Source organism: Microtus oregoni, unplaced genomic scaffold, assembly GCF_018167655.1.
Source record: "Microtus oregoni isolate MIOR12 unplaced genomic scaffold, Mior012 000002F_ref0000024, whole genome shotgun sequence".
NCBI lineage: Eukaryota > Metazoa > Chordata > Mammalia > Rodentia > Cricetidae > Microtus > Microtus oregoni.
The window spans coordinates 51,414,172-51,433,175 of NW_024543061.1; the positions used below are offsets into that span (position 1 = coordinate 51,414,172).

A 19,004-nucleotide genomic window follows, 5' to 3' on the forward strand; every position below is an offset into this window, starting at 1 on the left:
ACTCTTTTCTTGAGCTCTTTTTCTTACTATGACTAATAACAACTTTTAACAAACCCCCAAACCAATGACAAGCATCCGTGGTCCATTGAATAACCAAAACCTGCCAATACCCTTTCTCTTGCAAATGTGGGCATTGTTCTCAAGACTACTTACTGCTGTTTCTGGGCACTGATATCTTTGGGAGAACCCTGAGAAAATTGGGATAATTGTTTAGACTTGACTGGAGTAGTTTATGAGTTTGAACCATCTCAGCCAACAGTCTTGAAGCTGTTCTGAATGCAGAAGTCTGAAGAGACTTTTACAGAAAAGTTTTGAGATGCTTGATCACATGCCCCACCTATTTTTATTTTCATTCCCATTTTCTTGTTCCAAAAATGCATAAACTTTTAAAGGTAGCATACACATATACATTAATACAAGCATAGACTGTGTATTGTACACAAGTTAGCAAAGAGAATTTTTGTTTTATGTTTTAGCAGGTAAATATATATTTTTCAGTTTTACAGGTCTATTTCTTTATGTCTGTAGCCAGGATTTTTAGGGGATCTTCTCTGATCAAACCTGATCCATATCAACATGGAATTAATCCACAGCCTCTCATTTTCTGTGGAAATAGAAGCATAATCTTTTCCCCAAAGCAACCTATCACTTGACTTCCATTTTGAAGTCAAAACATTTATAAAATATGTAGATTGTTTTAATCCAGAAGTTTCCATAATCCAATGTGTCATTCTTTCATCAGCAATCAGAAAATTTAAAGACAAGACAGTAACATACAGATCCAAACTCCCATATATTTTCCATCTTTGTGCAGCTTTTTCCTTTACATTATTTTATTCTTTCTTTAAATACTTTATTTTATTATTTTAAACTTTTTTCTATGACTGTATGTACAATGCATACATTTCTCTTTTCTCGCCCAAGCCACTGTACCATTTTAAATATACTGTAACTTATTTACAGGTTTGTTCCATCTGGATCTGTCTTTACTGGATATCTGTAATCTTTCCTGACTTCATGAACAAAATTTGAACCCATTATGTGAATTACTGTGATAATGAGGCTCACTTTGGCAGAACTTGCTAGGAGATACATCTCTATACTGTGTTTGGCAAGAGAGACATGAGAGTAGAAATCTGCATTTGACTTTGTTTTGTGTGTTTAGAACCCTTTTGAAGTTTTCTCAGGTTTTACATGGATATGGGTGCCCCTTGATTGGTGCCATATGTAGACAGAATTTTTTGTTTCTCCAGCCAGTTCCCAAATAACCACAGTGAGAATTATTATTAATTATAAATGCTCAGTCAATAGCTCAGGCTTGTATAGCTAACTTTTATATTTTAAATTAACCTAAATTTTTTTAATCTATGCTCTGCTACAATGCTTGATACCTTTTTTCAGTATGGCAAGTTAACGTCTTTATCTCAACATTGCCTCACATTTGGCACTACCCTTCTTTCCAGTGTTTTCTCTGCACCAAAAATCCTGCCTAACTATTAAACAATCATTTCTTTATTACTAATGAGAGTAATACATATTGAGAGTTACAAAGAAATTATTTTGTAATATTTTTTATTTTTTTTTTATTTTATTTTATTTTTTTTTTACTTTTATCTGCATTTATTTCATATTGAATTTATTCCCGTGCCATAAGTTTTTGTTTCTTCAGTTTCTTCTGGGATATCTTTTTCTTCTGTGCAACCTCCTCTTCTGGCTTTGGAACAATCTGTTCCTTTTCAGTGAGGATCATTTCGATGTGGCAGGGGGAGCTCATGTATGGGTTAATCCGGCCATGAGCTCTGTAAGTTCGTCGGCGCATCTTAGGTGCTTTGTTCACCTGGATGTGCTCAATGACCAGAGAGTCCACATCTAAACCCTTCAGTTCAGCATTGCTCTCTGCATTTTTCAGCATGTGCAGCAAAAATTCTGCACTCTTTTTTGGCCACCGACCCTGTGTCCAGCCCCACTGTTTGGCCTGTAATATTTTTTTAATTCTGATATATGTGCTCATTTTAAAAAGTGTTACATTCTTTTGTATGTAGCTAGATTTCGAGTTCTTTAAACAGTTTGGATATTTAACTCCATATCAGATGAATTCCTTGATATATCAGAGTTCCTGGGTTGTACATAGTTACACTTTTCAAATTTTGTTTTGTATCTTAGATTTTTGGGATCCTCTCTAGAAAATCATTATATATATATATATATATATATATATATATATATATATATATATGAGAATCAGTTGATTGAAGAAGCATGGGTTTACATTGGGTACTCTATTCTGATGTGTTCAATGGTGTATCTGATTTGATACCAAGCACTGTGCTGGTTTTGTTGTTATATCTCTGTAGTATATCTTGGCATTAGTCATTATAGTGCCTCCAGCTTTGCTTTTTTGGATTCTGGTAAATTAATTGGACTGTGTTTTCTAGTTCTTTGAAAACAATCATTGATATTTTGATGACAACTGTATCATATAGATTCTGGGGTAGCAAAACCATTTTAACAATATTTTCCTATCTATGAACATGGAATATTTTCCATGTTAGAGGGTCTTTTTCATAATCTTTACTAATAGTCTTGTAATTTATATTTATGAGGTCTTTTACTTCTATAGTTCAGTTCATTCATACATATCAATCAATTCTAACAAGCACTTGGTAGTGTATTTAAATTTTGTTTGTACAGAATCATGCCATCTATGAATAAATAATTCAACTTCTTTCCCTGTTTGTGTGCCTTTCATTTCTTCTGATTGTCTAATTCGAGTATTATATTCAATAATTTTGGAGATAGTGGACACATTATTGTTCTGACTTTAGAGGAAATGCTTTCACTACCACCTCCATATATATATATATATATATATATATATATATATATATATATATACTGAACATTTTATATATTTAAACAAAATATATATTAAACATTTAAGTTTTGGAAAAAGAGTTGAAGTGTATAGAAAAACATAGAACACTGAAGCATTCTTACGTTTCCCGTATTCAGTTTTCTGTTGAAAGAATTTTCTGTCCCTCCTGATCCTGCAGTCATTCAGTCTCTAAGAAACACACTGAGGCCTACATTAATTATAAACTATTAGCTCAGGCTTCTTATTAACTCTTACATTTTAAATTAACTCATAATTCTTGTCTGTATTAGCCATGTGGCTTGGTACCTTTTATCAATGAGGCATTCTCATCTTGCTTCTTCTTCATCTGGGTGACAACTGCACACTGAGCCTTTCCTTTTCCCAGAATTCTTCTATTCTGGCCACCCTGCCTATACTTCCTGTGTGACTACTAGTCAATCAGCATTTTATTAAATCAATACAAGTGACAAATCTTTATAGGTACAAGGCCTTTGCCCCACAGCAGTTTTCCCTGTCACCATTATAAAATACAGCCAAATGAGTTGCCAATAAAAAAGTATATATTAAACATTTGAATAATATTTTTAAATTAATGTCCTTCTAATGAAGGAATCCACGTAGAAAGCCATGCTATATTTATTTATGCTGGATTCATAGGTTCTATTGAGCTATTTTATTAGACTTTCTTGTTTTTCAGAGACATGGACAACTTTGAAAAGTAGTGATCTGATATTTCATGGAATGTCCTTATATTGGGTTTCTCTTAGTTAAAATAAGGTTGGGTCTTTGGAAGGAAAACCACAGCAATGAAGTAATATTTTTGACAGAAGTGTCTCTATGTAGCTCAGGAGCATTTGTGCATGTCTGTATTGAGCCGGACAGGATCGCCATTACAAGATGGTGCCGACATCCTGTCTTGTTGCTTATTAACAACTCCATATTTGGCTATGCCTTTGAGAGCTGCATGTCCCCTGCTCCCCGCATGCACGGTGGATGAGGATCCTTGAGCCTATCCCGATGCGGTCTGGTGTCAGCTGTTGGTGTCAGCCAATCACAGGGCGACCCGTGTGCCAATTCCCTATTTAAGCTGCTGCCTAAGTGCCCCCTGGCCCCTTCGCTTCCTGCTGCCTCTCCCCTTCGCTCCCTGCCCCTTCGCTCCTTGTCCCTCGTTTTCCCACCCTCTCGTTCCCTGCTCCCCATCAATCAAGGGCACTCCAGTAAAGCATGATCTGAGTGGAATCCTGGTGTGGTAGTCATTCTTCGTCGCCTGTCGAGAAGTCCGCCACACATGTCAGAGGACAACTTTCAAGAATCTGTTTTCTATTTCCACTTTGTGTGTTCTGGGGAGTCAAACTCAGGTTGTCAGGATTCCCAGAAAGTGTTTTTACCTGCTGAGCCATCTTGACAGACAGAATAAATAAAATTCAGTAGAATTTTATATCTAAATTTTGATAAGGGCTATATTCAATGTGTATTTCAGGTTGTGTACTGTGTGCACATGCTCACATATAGTCATACACATGTATATTCAGGTGGATATGCATATGTCTATGTAGATTATATGTGGCAGCCAGAGTCTCTCATGGAACTTGGAGCTCACTGACTCAATTAAACTGGCTGCCCAGCATCAAGTATTCTTCAGGCTCAACACACTCAGTACTGGATTTACAGGTGCACACACCATTCTTGGATTTTTACAAGGATTTGGAAAATATGAACAGGTCCCCATGCCTCCACAACAGCTACTTTACTGAATAGACCTTGGTCCCAACCCTGTATCTGCTCATTTTGTTCAGATTCACCAAAGTTTGGAATATGATGTTATAATACAAAACCCCTCAGATATTTCTCTGTATTGATAGAGCTTTATAAGTCAGTTTTTTTTATCAATGATCTCTTAAAGGTGTCAGTTACAACATTAGTCACAGTAAAATTTATTAGAAAATACTGAATTTTACAAGAAGCAAAACAAATCTAAGTGTAAAAGTTCTTGAAGAAACATGATACAACTTCATACCTTTCCAGTGGTTATAAGAATCTTGACATGCAATTAGGACCAGAAAGTTATGCTAAGAATCAAAGGGAAAATATACTGTAAATGAGTGTGTGTGTGTGTGTGTGTGTGTGTGTGTGTGTTATTGTTGTTTTTTGTTTTTTTAAGTGAAAGGGCTGGAGAGGGTTCTTCTGAGTTTTGCTGTTCTGGCAGAAAAGATAATACAGTTCCCACCAACCACATTGGCAGCTCACATCCATGTACACCTCCATCACCAGGAGATCCACTTCCGGCCTTTGCGGGCATCCACAAGCATGTTCTCATACCCTCAGACACACATATCAACAACACAAAACAAAACTTTAAATAATGAGTTGACTCATTTATTAAGCTTTCATTTTCTAAATTTTTTAATTATGCTTTATTTTTTGAGGTACAATTTAATTATATAAAAATGCATTTAGGTTAAGTACATAGATTGATGGGTATGTAAGCTGGTAAATTAAACCTGAAACTTCACATACTAATACCACAGTCAAGATGTATAACATTTACATCACCATGAAAATGGTATATCACAAACCCCCTTTTTTTAGAGCCATAACCTCCATCCAGGTTGATCAGCTTTCCCTGTATGTTAATTTGCTACAGTATCGAATAGAAAATATTTGTGATACTTGCCGATGGCCTTCCATGTTGATTGGTGGCTTTTTCTTATTATTTTGAGCTATACATTTTTCCCACATGCCTTTCTTCCTCCCCTCTCTTCTTCCAACCTCTGCCTGCTACCCACACTCCCGATTTACTCAGGAGATCTTGATTTGATATGTTAGTGTCGTTGTTTTGCTGTTAACTCCTGATCTAATACTTCCCTCCTAGAAGGAAGAGGAATGCTTACCAGCTAAATGAAACTCACAACACTGGGGAGCTCATAAAATTGAGAAGACTCATAGGTCCCCTTCCCAGGTTTATAATCAGCTACTAAAAGGAGTATCCTCTTCTGTGATGTGATGGCCTGCCAGTTGTACAAGGAACTGCAGGGACACAGCTTTTGTGTGGAGTCACTTATGTCAAGATCGGCTATTATATCATATAGCTGCCTTTCAGTCACTCATGCCTCTGAAGATAACCCCAGTAAACATTGACTCATCAAGCTGAATATAAATGGAACTGTTCTTTGATTGCTGTTGCCCCCTTCATGTGGAAAGAATACAAACAGATTCTCCAGGGCTGAAGATGTGAACCATTAGAACAGTGGCTCCCTTTGCAAAGGACCAAAATTTATCTCTCAGAACTCACATGGTAACTCACAACTGCTTGTAAATTCAATCTTGAGAACATCCAATGCCTTCTTCTGACCTCTGAAGGAACACACATATGTATGCATGCATACATATGAACAGTATTTTATCTATCTATCTATCTATCTATCTATCTATCTATCTATCTATAACAATAAATCATGTTTAAAAAATAACAGATTATCCACGAAAATTTAACAGTAGAACCATTTGATCATTTTCATTTTTACATACTTCTTCCCAATTCCTCCCTGATCCATCTTCCCCTCCGTATCCTCTCCGTGTTGTGTCTTTTCTTTTTCATCTATCACATGCAATTTATATGTTCCATACATTTTTGGATGTGTGACCTTGTCCACTGGAGAGTGATGGTTGACTTAACTAGGGGCTATACTCTTTAAAGAAAACTGTTGCAACAATATCAATTAACAATAGCTCCTTAGGGGTGGAACTTTATTCCACTTCCGTACTCCATGTTGGGATTTGGCCTAGCTTAAACTGGAACAGATCTTGGGTGTGTTCCTACTTCTGTGCATTTATGTGCAGCTGCCTTGTTGCACCTAGGAGACATTATTTTTGTAGCCACCAAAAATGTCTGGTTCTTACATTCTTTCTGCCCCCTCTTCTGTGATGATTCCTGAGCCTAAGGAGTAGTGGGTATGGTATACACACCTCTTTTTATTGCTGAGCATTTTGTATTCTCTTATATTTTGCACATTGACTAATTGTAGGCATTTATTTGATTGTATGGCTAGATAAACCTATTTATACTATAGAATAGCATTGAGAGAATGCTATTGACAGATATCTATTGAATTGTATGGCAGGTGGATGAATATTTTTAAAATAAGGTGATAGAAATATCTACAGTGGTCATGCTATTTCATATTCTGTTGAGCAACATACAAAAGTTCTTGCAATACTGGCCAACACTTGCAGTGTTGAAGAGTTTTAATTTTAATAACTCTAAATGGTAGTAATATTTCACTGTAGCTTGAATTCAGTTATTCATGGTAAATAACAATATTTAGCATCTTCTGATATACCTGTTTTATGTGTATATCTTCTTTGGTAGGCCTATTTATTCTTATTCTCAATGTGTGTGGAATTATAATATGATTTTTATATAAGATCATCAGATTACATGTATTATTAATTTCTTCACATTGCTGTTCTTGTCTATTTCATGTTTTGAAAAGGCTTGTGAAAAATTGATGCTTCCCCATTAAATGTTTGATTATATCATCTGGATTTGGAATTTTCCTTCAGGGAAGTATTTTTAAAACATATTGTTTCATATATCTTATTTTAAACAGCTTTATTGAGATACATTTTAGTTATGAAAACCATCCATTTCAAGTGTACAATTTAATAATTTCTACTAACTTTACCAAGTTGTGCAGCCATTACTATAAATCAGTTTTAGAATGTTTCTGTACCTTTAATAAGATCTCTTGTGCCCTTTTCCAGTTAATTTCTACTCCTACCACCTGCCAGAGGCAACATTTTGAAAACTTATGGTCATAAAATAAACGTGAGAGACATAAATCTTCCTCAGAGTTTTCCTTTTCTCTTTGAGTCAGTTTTGGTAAAGTGGGACTTTCAGTAAATTTGAACATTTTCTTCTGTTACTCATTTTTGGATGTGAAATCATTCACATTATTTTTTAATGTCTAAGATCAAGACAAGGTCTCTCCGTTTATACTGAAAATCGCTGTACCACTCCCACCCATCTCTTGTTGCTCTCCATCTGTATAGTCACAGAGTCAATTGCACAGAACAGCTCCTGGCATTTCAGATTAAGTGTATTATGTCTTGTATTCTGCTTTATCATGTTCTTTATTCATTTTTTACCTCCCTGGAGTTTCACTCATTTTTTTTAAATCTTTCTATGTTTTAATGTACAGTTTTGATGATTGAATTTAAATTTTTTCCAATGTAAGTGTTTAGTTGTCTTTATCTCCCTCAGATCTGTTGGTCACATTTCACAAACAGAAAACATGTTTTGGTTTTCAGTATTATAAAATGTTTTCATCTTTTTGTTTGTTTGTTTTTTTGTATGGTTCATGTGTTTGGGGAGGGTTGTGTTGTTCTATTTCATTTTAAATATAGGTTCATTTTCGCTGCAACACTTTTTATTGATTTTATTTTAATTTCATTATTTTCAGAATTGGTTTCATCCTTTAAAACATATTAAAATATGTTTTAGAGAGTAATATGGTGGGAGGGGCTGGTCTATTTTTATTTGTGTTCTAAGAAAATTCTAGACCATTACCCTCACATTGTACACCTGCTGTGTATGGATTAAGGATACTGTATTTTCTCTTGTGTTTTTCATCTCTAGATATTCATTTGTTTTTTAAAGTATTGTTGATTATTTCACCATATGTATGTCTTTTTCAAGTTGTTGGACCTTTGATGACATTATTACAACATTTATGATAGAATCAAATGCATGGAATTCAGAGAACAACACGGATGACTCAACTTTCTCCCTCCACCAAGTGGTTCCAGGGGTGGAACCTAGGTACAGATGTTTGTGAGGCAAGTACATTAACCAGATGGGTAATCTCACTGCCCCGCAAAATGTTTAATGTTTTAAAATACGTTTTTTTTTAAATTTTTCCATTCAAAAAATTGCACTACTTCCCCTGCTCCCATTCCCCTCCCACTCCCCCACTCATCCTGCTCCCTCCCCCTTCCTTTTTAAGAGAAGACAGGGTACCCTGACTTGTGGGCAGTCCAAGGTCTTCACTCCTCCATCCAGGCCCAGGAAGGTGTACATCCAAATGGACTAGGGTCCCAAAAAGCCAGCACATGCAGTAGGAACAGGCCCTAGTGCTATTATCCATGGCTTCTCATTCTGCTGCCTTTGGCATCCACATTCAGAGATTCTGGTTTTCTCACATGCTTGTTCAGTCCTGGTCCACCTGGATTTGGTGAGCTCCCATTAGATCAGGCACGCTGTCTCAGTGGGTGGACCAACCCTCCTCAGGGTCCTGACTTCCTTGCTCTTCTTCTCCCTCCTTCTGCTCTTCAACTGGACCTTGGGAGCTCAGTCTGTTGCTCTGACGAGGGTCTCTGTCTCTATCTCCATCCATCGCTGGTCAAAGATTCTATTGTGATATTCGAGATAATCATCAGGGTGATAATGGGGCAAGGCCAGTTTAGACACCCTCTCCTCTGCTGCCCAAGGACCTAGCTGGGGACATCCCTGTAAAATTTGTTTTTTCAAAAATTATTTCTCTATTGCTGTATTTAAAACACAAAAAATTAATGGTATAAACCAACAATATTTTACCTCACTGTTCTTTATGCCAAGTGTAGTATAATCAGGTCCAGATTCCCTTCTTAGTATCACAAGGCTGCAGGTATCAGCTAGCAAGCTATTATCTGAAGGCTTTGGGGGAAATAATCCCCTTCCAGCCTTCTCTAGATTGTTAGTAGATGTTGGCTCCTTGAAACAGTAGGACTGATGTTCCTGCCACCTTTCTGGCCACTCTAAGGTCCTTGTATATGTCTCTTTCTGTTAAAAGGAAAGAGTCTCATTTGAGTGAAACTTCTGTCATACACAGTTTGCCTTTTCTTGAAAGAAAAAAAAAGGCTTTTATTTTGAGGAAATTTGTGGTTTCAGTAAACTCACTGGATAATATATCTTTGGGTTAATTGGTTAAATTTTCTTTAATTGCATCTTCAAAAGACTTTTCCCCATATAATTTCAGAAGTCATAGCAGAAACTTCAGTACTCCCTTTAACTTTCTATTTTATTGCACTTTTGGGCAAATTCCAAACTGACAATTCCAAAATCTGTTTTATTAACTAGGTATTTTCCTGCATTTTATAAGTGTTCTCATAAATATTTATGAGATCCTGAATGGCATCAATATATCATAGTGAAGGAGCTGCATTTGGTTGTCATCCACTAAGGGTCATTGAACTTGGGGCTAGTGGTGTAGATTTGACTACAGAGTGCTTTCTGAGATTCAAAAGCCCTGAGTTTTATCCCCAGCACTGTCAGAAACAAGGCATGGTAGATGACTGTAATGTCAGTACTTGGGAGATGGGAGACAGGGGTTTCAGAAGGTCAATAAGGCCATCTTCAGCTATGTAGAGAATTAAAGGACATTTTGGGTCACATAAGAAGTCAAAAAGAAAAAAAAATACAAGAACAAAAGCATCTTGTTGAACTTTTTTTCTTGACAGTAACGAAACTAGATCAACTTAGTCCTTCCTTGGTTGATTCTAAGAATTTTGATGGTTTTTAACCCTACTAATGGAGACAATTTTTCTGGGTTCACTTCTAGATGTTTTGAGAACTCAAGATCTGTTCTCTCTAGAGAGTCAGAATTTAATAGCTCCAAGACCTGCTTGAGCTGTGCAGCCATTTCCTAAAGTTGCCCTCCCACCCTGGGTTTCCAGCTCCTCAACCATTTTCACATAAAAGTGTTCAGCAGAAAATCAAATAAATTCCATGCAAACTTTGGCAAAGGAAGAGAGATGGAGAGAGTTGGGAAGAGAAAAATCTGGAATGACAGTGAAAGAGAACATGAGAGGGAGAAAGGGAGCATGGGAATGAGATAGTAAATGAGACCAAGAGAGAGCAAGAGAATTGTTGTCTCTCTCTCTCTCTCTCTCTCTCTCTCTCTCTCTCTCTCTCTCTGTGTGTGTGTGTGTGTGTGTGTGTGTGTGTAAGAGAGAGAGAGAGAGAGCGAGAGAGAGAGAGAGAGAGAGATTGACAGAAGGAAGGGAGAGAGGCTTCTTAGACTCACTGCAGGCTGATCTCTTGTCTTCTCAAATTAGTTAATATACCACATTTAGCATAGGTATAAAATGTGGCACCAGGCAGTAAGGCATGCCATTCACAGAACCCCTCTCACTTGTTCTTCTTCTGTGACAATCACAGTCCTCGGAAGCTCATTAGCAAATTTCTGAGAAGTGTCTTTTATTCTGATTTTCTAATTGGTAGAAAGGAGAGGGTAAGTCCATGGCCAATTAGTCTATCATGGCGGGAGCTGAGGTATTATGTCAAGTGTGATTGGATGAATTAAGGTTCAAGAAAGATTCTTGCTGGTTTCTCTCCTAGGAACTAGACTATACAAAGATAATTCCACATGCCCCTACCCCCTAGATGAAGATGGCCAATGACCACTGAGAAAAGGAAAATCAGATTTCTCCATAAATGAGCCACTTAGTAGGTTATTAAATGCTAAATGGTCTACCCTGGGCACTAGAGCACACAAGCAAGGCTAAATGGAGTCAATAGCCTATATATATATATATATATATGGTATGTATACACATATATGTATATGCTATCTATACCACACACATATATGCTATATATGCATGTATGTATTTGTATGCAATTAACTGGATATTCACACATACATATATAAATGTAACAATAATAATTAAAGAAGAGATGATGAATTTTGGAGAGGGACATGGAAGTCATTGCAAGAGGAGGAATATATATGGCAATAATAACAAGATCATAAATTTGGGATGGGAAGGAATGGAATGAGTTGGAATGGAGAGAGATAAGTGAAGGCAATATAGATGAAGTTCTGGTTTGTGGAATTCCAAAAATTATATAAAGTACATTTTTAATAAAAGGAATAAAATGGACTAGTACTCAGTTCTCTTGATTTACAAATATCATTTGGGGACAGAAGCTTTAGGGAATTGTCTGACTTGACTTAAGAATGAAATCATAGAAATACATAACTAATACTACTTCACTATGACTTTGGCATCGACTCTGCCTTCCAAGCTTCAACGCAGATAGGAAATGAAAGATCAGTGACACAGAGAAGAGAAGCAAAGTTCTAAAACTCATGCAAGACAAACTTCAACCTTAAAAATGGATATTAACCAATGTAGTGGACATTCTCCTTTAATCTAGCAAGAAATACTACATAGGGAAATGTCCAATGTTTTCTATATGCAAAAAGTAGGCCTATAATATCACATTAACTATTTTAAATGACCCAAAAACTAATTCAGGACAAGTTTTGAAACTGTGAAGAAAGGTATTATGTGGAATTTAAATGCTTTACTTTTTGATAATTTTATACTCGAGAACCATATTTGTATCATTTTAGCCCCCTTCACCCCTTCTTTTTCAATGCTCTCCTACTCATCTAAAGTTCATGACCCCTTTTTATATAATTATTGTTACATGTCAGAGACTTTGAGAATTGAAACAGGTGAAAACTAGTGTTTAGATGTCAAACCACATGAGAAATGATTTTGTGATGGAGGAGAATCCCATCTAGGCATGGTCTACAGGACCACCAACTCTGGAAACTGTTTCTCCTGTCTGTAACTTTACATTTGCTAAAGCAGGCATGGTGTTCCCCAATACCTGCACTGTAGTATGTAATTTCATATGATATATATGTATAATCTCATGATTGCATCTCAATCTTATGGGCACATATATTTGTGGATGGTCAGGAAAATGACTTCTCATTAACTATATAATTTGGGTATATAGAAAATATACTAGGATTTGCTTCATAACTAGATCTATTGTCCCACAAGGATTATTGAAATTTAAAGGCCTGCTTTGTTTCTTTTACTCAGATTAACAGTAATACAAGAAAACAACAATTTCTCCCCAGTCTAAGACAAACTACACAAAGTTAGATCATCTTTACCTCAGAGCAAATTCAAACTAGACTAAATGTTTTTGTAAACAGATCAGAAGTTAAAAACTTTACAGATATGCAAAAGGACAAAGTCACAGATGTCAGGTTATTAACACAAAGCAACCTAAAAAATGACAATTGCTTACATTCCAAGTCTGGCTGATAAAGGCTATGTCTCACAGCTTATTCCACTGATCACTGTGCCCCTGGCCTCAGTCTTACACCAGAATCCTTGAAAGCTTGTGCTTCCATGGTAAATGGCTCTGTTCTTATCATTTACTCAAGGAATGGGCTATGACCAATGGGATGTAGTTCTTGTAACTTTTTTCTTATTTTCTCAAGCCTCCTATAAAAAAAAAATGTATTTAAGCTAGGTGAAAAAGGAAGTGAAGAAGAACTGAAACAGAGAATTGGAGTTAACGAGAATTAGAGACAATTAGAACAAGGGAATTGAAACTGCAGTATAAAAAAAGAGAATGACCCTCAGAGTATGTGAGAAGTTACTACAGAAATCTTTTAATCTTCGTTCAGAAGTCTTCTCTGAGTTACCCTGGGTAGCGACTTTGAAGTTGGACTTTCAGAACACTAAAGTTGTGTGTGTGTGTGTGTGTGTGTGTGTGTAATTGTACAAGTACATATGTGTGTATATAGCCAGAAAGCCCATTTTTTATTGCTTGTATTTAGGGCTGACCACCTCGGGTTAGATAACATGTCAAGGGGCTCCTAAAACAGGGCTTTTGTAAAAATTCAGATAATATTAACTAAACCAATTCATAACAAAAAAGGGAAATACTCTTTTGGTTCATGACAGCTAAAATTTTACATATGAATTTCACGCTTCATGTAGGCAAATGTGGAGGTTTGAACTTTCAAGGCTTTGACAGTGGTTGGTTGAATCACATCATTAAACCATAACAGAATCTGGTGTGTATATAAGGAAGCCTGATAGGAACAAGCAGCTTGTTCAAAGGCCTTAGGTTCCAGGAGTACCTACCATCAAATAAAAACAGATAGGGAAGAGACATATCATTTATACCTTCCTTTCTTTCTTTCTTGAAAAGCTGTGTAGCCCTGGCTTGTCTGAAAATCACTAAATAGTCCAGACTGCCTTGGATACATCTACCTTATTCTGCTTCTAGGTTGCTGAGATTGAAGTAGAAAATCGCCATACATGTAATACAGGATTATTGGGATTTAAATGAGTGTATCATTTATATGATTCCTATAAGAGTTCTGCAAATACTCATTCCTATGGTCACCATTTTGTTGCTGTTGTTGTTAGTGGCTTTTGTTGTTGTTGTTGTTGTTATTTGCTTGTTTTTAAACAACGCCTCTCCATACACCTCTTGCTAGTTTTGAGCATTCTATGTAGAAAAGGCTAGCCTCAAACTTGCCATGCTTCATTTGGCTGTACCTCCAAACTATTGGGCATGCCATCATACCTGGGGCATAGTATCTGATAAAATCTATGTAAAACATAGAAATGCAACAGAAAGGTTGGAGATCACTCTGTCAATGAAGTGTGCCACAGAAGCAAAAAGACGTGAATTCTGATCCTAAGAACTCATGTAAAATCCTAGGCATTGCACTGAGGCACTTGAAATCTAGCCAGTGAAGGGCAGAACCAAGAGGATCCCTGGGATCCCTGGACCTCGCTGGCCAGTTAGTATAGCCAAATTGAAGTTCTCTGGGTTCACTGAGAGACTCTGTCTCAAAAAAAAAGAAAGAAAGAAAGAAAGAAAGAAAGAAAGAAAGAAAGAAAGAAAGAAAGTGAACAGTGTGAACAAAGGCACCTGGTGATGAAAACCTCTAGCCTCCACATACATATGTACACACACCGTGTATTTTACACACACACACACACACACACACACACACACACACACACACACACTTGATTTTGATAATTAAAAGCATGGCTATAGATAAATATGGAGCAGTTCTTCAAAAGAACAAGTCAATTCAATCACTGGTTTTCCAGGTTCAAGCAGAGTTCCAGCACAGGATTCAAGGAACATGAAGGCTTCTATTAGAATGCTCAAATGACTCATTACCCCTAAGCAAGCAGATCTCAAGCATTTAAGGGTAATATAATATGATTCTTTCAGTCCCTTCCCTCTCCTTCCCCTTCTTCTCCCTTCTACTCTTCTTCCTTTCCATTTTTCCTCTACTCTTCTCTATCCCCCTTCCACCCTTCCTTTCTAATTCTCTTACTACATTTTCTTTCTTCTCCTCTTTAGAATCTCTTCACCCACCTTTTTTTTTCTATCTTCTTCTTTGTCAGACAGGGCCTTTCTGTTTTACCCAGGCTGGAGTGTCCTGAATACCTAGGATCATAAGTATAGAAGACCATGCCTGGCATCGGGAGTGACTGTGACAATAACTGAACTTACAATATTTTAGAATTATTGATAGCCTTATATAAAAAACAACATCCTTTATTCCAGACACATATGTGCGTGCGCACACACACACATACACACACAACACGTGTACATACCCCTATTCTATTGCTATGCATCTATTCATGGATGAGCATAACACATTGCATTCTCCAGACAATTTAAAGACTTGTCACCTATCCTTAGTTCTCACTATGTTTTCATTTTATTTCTCCTGAAATGATCATTTGCTGCTTGCCATTATATTCTCAAGGTCAGTAGTCATATGGAGAGCTAACTTTCAGGCCACTGCTCTCTATTATCACCAAGTTATAGATTCAATAATTCATTCTTACAGAAATTTAATAAGCAGTATCTTCTTATACATTTAATTATCTGCTTATCTTTAAGCTCTAACTGTCTAAATTAACACCCTTGATACTGAGAGAGCCAACTCAAACTAGCTTTTTAAAAGAATGGGACAGCCAAAGGTGGTGAAGTGTGTCTGTAATTGCATTACTTAGAAGGCAAAAGGAGGAGAATCCGGAGTTTGATGTCATCGTCACCAACACAGCAAACTCAAGGCAACTCTGAGATTCATGAAGCCCTACATCCAAAACAAAATAAAATAAAACACCAAAAGAGATGGAAGTTAGTGAGTAGGGAGGTGGAAAACTCCGCAGTTAATGGAGCTGGAAGCATGGCTAGACTCAGCATCTCGGTTGGCCATGCTGGGGCTCTACTCTTTGCTCCATACCTAAATCCACTTCTTTCTATGGTTTCATTTAATTCTCTGACATCCTTTGTTCATCATGCTGAAGTGTCCACTCCTGGAAATCTCAGGTCTATATCTTCACATATAAATAGCTAAGACACCTTCCTATTTTGTGTTTCATTACATCAAAATCCAAGTTCTTCCCCTATCTCAACTTAAGAGTTTTACTCAGATAAGGGACTGAAAGAGATGCAAAGGAGTGGTTTACAATGTTGGAGAATGAATAGAAGTGATTTCCCACCCTCTTACAACTTAAGGGGACATGGAAAAGATTTGAGGGATAGGCTGGGGTATATATGCTTGCCAACTGGTTTGTATAGAAACTAATGCAAGAAAGAATTTTTGTCAGTAGCAGGGTTGGTGAAGATCTTCTCCCAGTCAGTGGGTTTTTGATCCTACTGCACGTACTGGCTTTGTGGGAGCCTAGGCAGTTTGGATGCTCACCTTACGAGACCTGGATAGAGGTGGGCAGTCCTTGGGCTTCCCACAGGTCAGGGAACCCTGATTGCTCTTCGAGCAGATGAGGGAGGGGGAATTGATCGGGGGAGGGGGAGGGAAATGGGAAGCGGTTGTGGGGACGAGGCAGAAATCCTTAATAAATAAATAAATTTAAAAAAAAAATAAAATAAAATAAAATATAAAAAAAAAAGTGCTTTAAGTATAAAAGTTTAGGCTCACCAAGATAGGATAGATAATAGAGAATTTCTCCAAAGTTGCCCAATATAAATGTACTAGACATTGTGAGTGTAATTTTACCTGATAATTGTTCTTATTGCTTATCGTTTTACTGTAATAAAGCTAAAACCTTTCTCTTAAAAAAAAAAAAAAAAAAAAAAAAAAAAGAATTTTTGCTTGGCAAGTAAAAAGTCATTTTGCTCTTTGATTCACATCAATGGAAGGGATACATGGTGTGGAAGGCCCTTCTGTCTAGTGTTGATTTTATTGGTTAATGAATAAAGAAAATTGGCTTGGCCTATAGCATGGGAAGAGGAAGGCAGAGTTAGGAGAAGCCATGGAACCACCTGATATAGACGCTGTGAGCTTTACCTGGTAAGCCACAGTCATGTGGCCATATACAGATTAATAGAAATGGGTAAAATTAATATAAGAGTTAGCTAATAAGAAGCTAGAGCTAATGAGCCAAGCAGTGATTTAATTGATACAATTTCTGTGTGATTATTTTGGGTCTAAGCTAGTCGGGCTGCTGGGAACCAACAAACGGCTTCTCCAACAGATACACTTTTAAAGGGCAACAAAATATAATAGGAAAGGGGAGGCTTACCCAAAGATTCACGTTTATATCTGATTTTCTCTAAATCCATCTCATGCTCTCATCCAAAAGGCAGGTGAAAAAATGTTCTCCCTCTTCAGTGAAAGCAGAAGTGAAACACATCACTGAGGTCTCCTTTAGTTCTGAAGTTAGATGCTGGTTTTGGTTTCAAAGCCTTTATACCCAGACTGATCTATAAGAGCTGAGAGATGTAACAGGTGAGATCCGTGAAATAAGCACCTTGGATAAGCGAGAGTGTGTGCTTGTGGAACATCTTAAGGTGAGAGAGAAAGCACAAAACTTGCATGGAGTGTAGATAAATCAAAAAGCAACCTAAAATAACCAAATAAATAAAACAATACCTATTCTCTATCCACTCTTTTGCATAGTCAATAAAAATGTTGATAATAGGATTGTAATATTTTAACTATACGTATCTTAAGGATTAAGTTGAGATCGTAGTCACTAGAGACATTTGGAAAATCAGAAGCTTGAGGTAATACTCATTCATAGAAAACATTCAACCTTAATGCAAATTTATTAAAATAATATGTATTAATATTGAAATGATTTTAATATATTTATTTATTTTTATTTTGTGAATCGGAGTGTTTTAGATTTATGTAGATATGTTCACCATGTGTCTGAATCTAAGGAAGTTCAGAGAAAGTAGCCTGGATTCATGGAACTGAGGCGACAGATGGTTGTGAGTCAGCACCTGGGTGGGTGCTTAGAACCTGACACAGACTCCCTGGAAGAGCAGGAAGTGCCTTTAATTTTGAGCCATGCCTTTGTGGACATTGCATGTACACAGTGCACATACATAGCCAATACTTAAATACACAGAATTTTTTTTTAATCTAAGAAAACGGAGCTGAGTTAGAAAACAAAATTTAACACCAAAAATTATAAATAATAATTAAACTCTTATATTTTGATGGGTGATTTTTGAGGCCATGAGTAAAGATGGGTGCTTAGACAGAATCAAGCCTGCAGACATGTTTTATAATGTATCATTTCAGAGGCCAAAACTATATTTTCCTCCTTTTGCTAAGCTTGTCTTTAGGATGGAATAACTATGTTATTCCATTTCTACCTGAACTATTTCTACAGTAATATATCAGTTTATAAACTCAAGGCATAAATAAAGCACCTAATATGAATGGTTGGATTCACCACTGCGGCTAAATAGAGGAAAATGAATGCGATGCTATGGATTCTAAATGTGTAGTGATTCTTTAGGCGCAGGATCATTTGTAGTTTCTCTGCTAACCGACTTCACTGTATTCTAGTGGCTAGCTACAGGAAGGACCTCAGTGTCTTGTCCCTCCTTCAGGCAGTCTATGGCAGTAGGCTCAGTGATTAGTGTGAGAATTAAAGGCCTTAACTCCAGAAGAACCAATCTAAATTTTCATGAAAGTTAATGAAGTGCCTTAAGTTTAGGTTAGGCTGTTTCAGACTTCCATTTTTATCTATTCAAGAATATTTCAAAGAAAAGAGAAAATTCCACATGTCTCTACCCTGAGATGAAGAGTTACAGGTGGTCAATGACCACCAAGAAAGGGAGAATCAGATTTCTCCAAAAATGAGCCCCTTAATAGGTTATCAAATACCAATGGTCAACCCTGGGCGGTAGAGTTCACAAGCAAGGCTAAATGAATATATATATATATATATATATATATATATATATATATATATATATATATATATGTGTGTGTGTGTGTGTGTGTATGTGTGTGTGTATTTGTATGCA

General features: G+C 36.7%; 1 protein-coding gene across 1 annotated transcript; it reads right to left on the minus strand.

The window, feature by feature from the left end:
- Positions 1-1,619: 1,619 nt before the first annotated feature.
- LOC121436160 (60S ribosomal protein L17-like) lies at positions 1,620-2,011 on the minus strand. Its single transcript, XM_041635867.1, has one exon. The coding sequence runs from the start codon at positions 2,009-2,011 to the stop codon at positions 1,637-1,639; it is 375 nt and encodes a 124-aa protein (XP_041491801.1). The 3' UTR covers positions 1,620-1,636.
- Between the last annotated feature and the right edge of the window lie 16,993 nt (positions 2,012-19,004).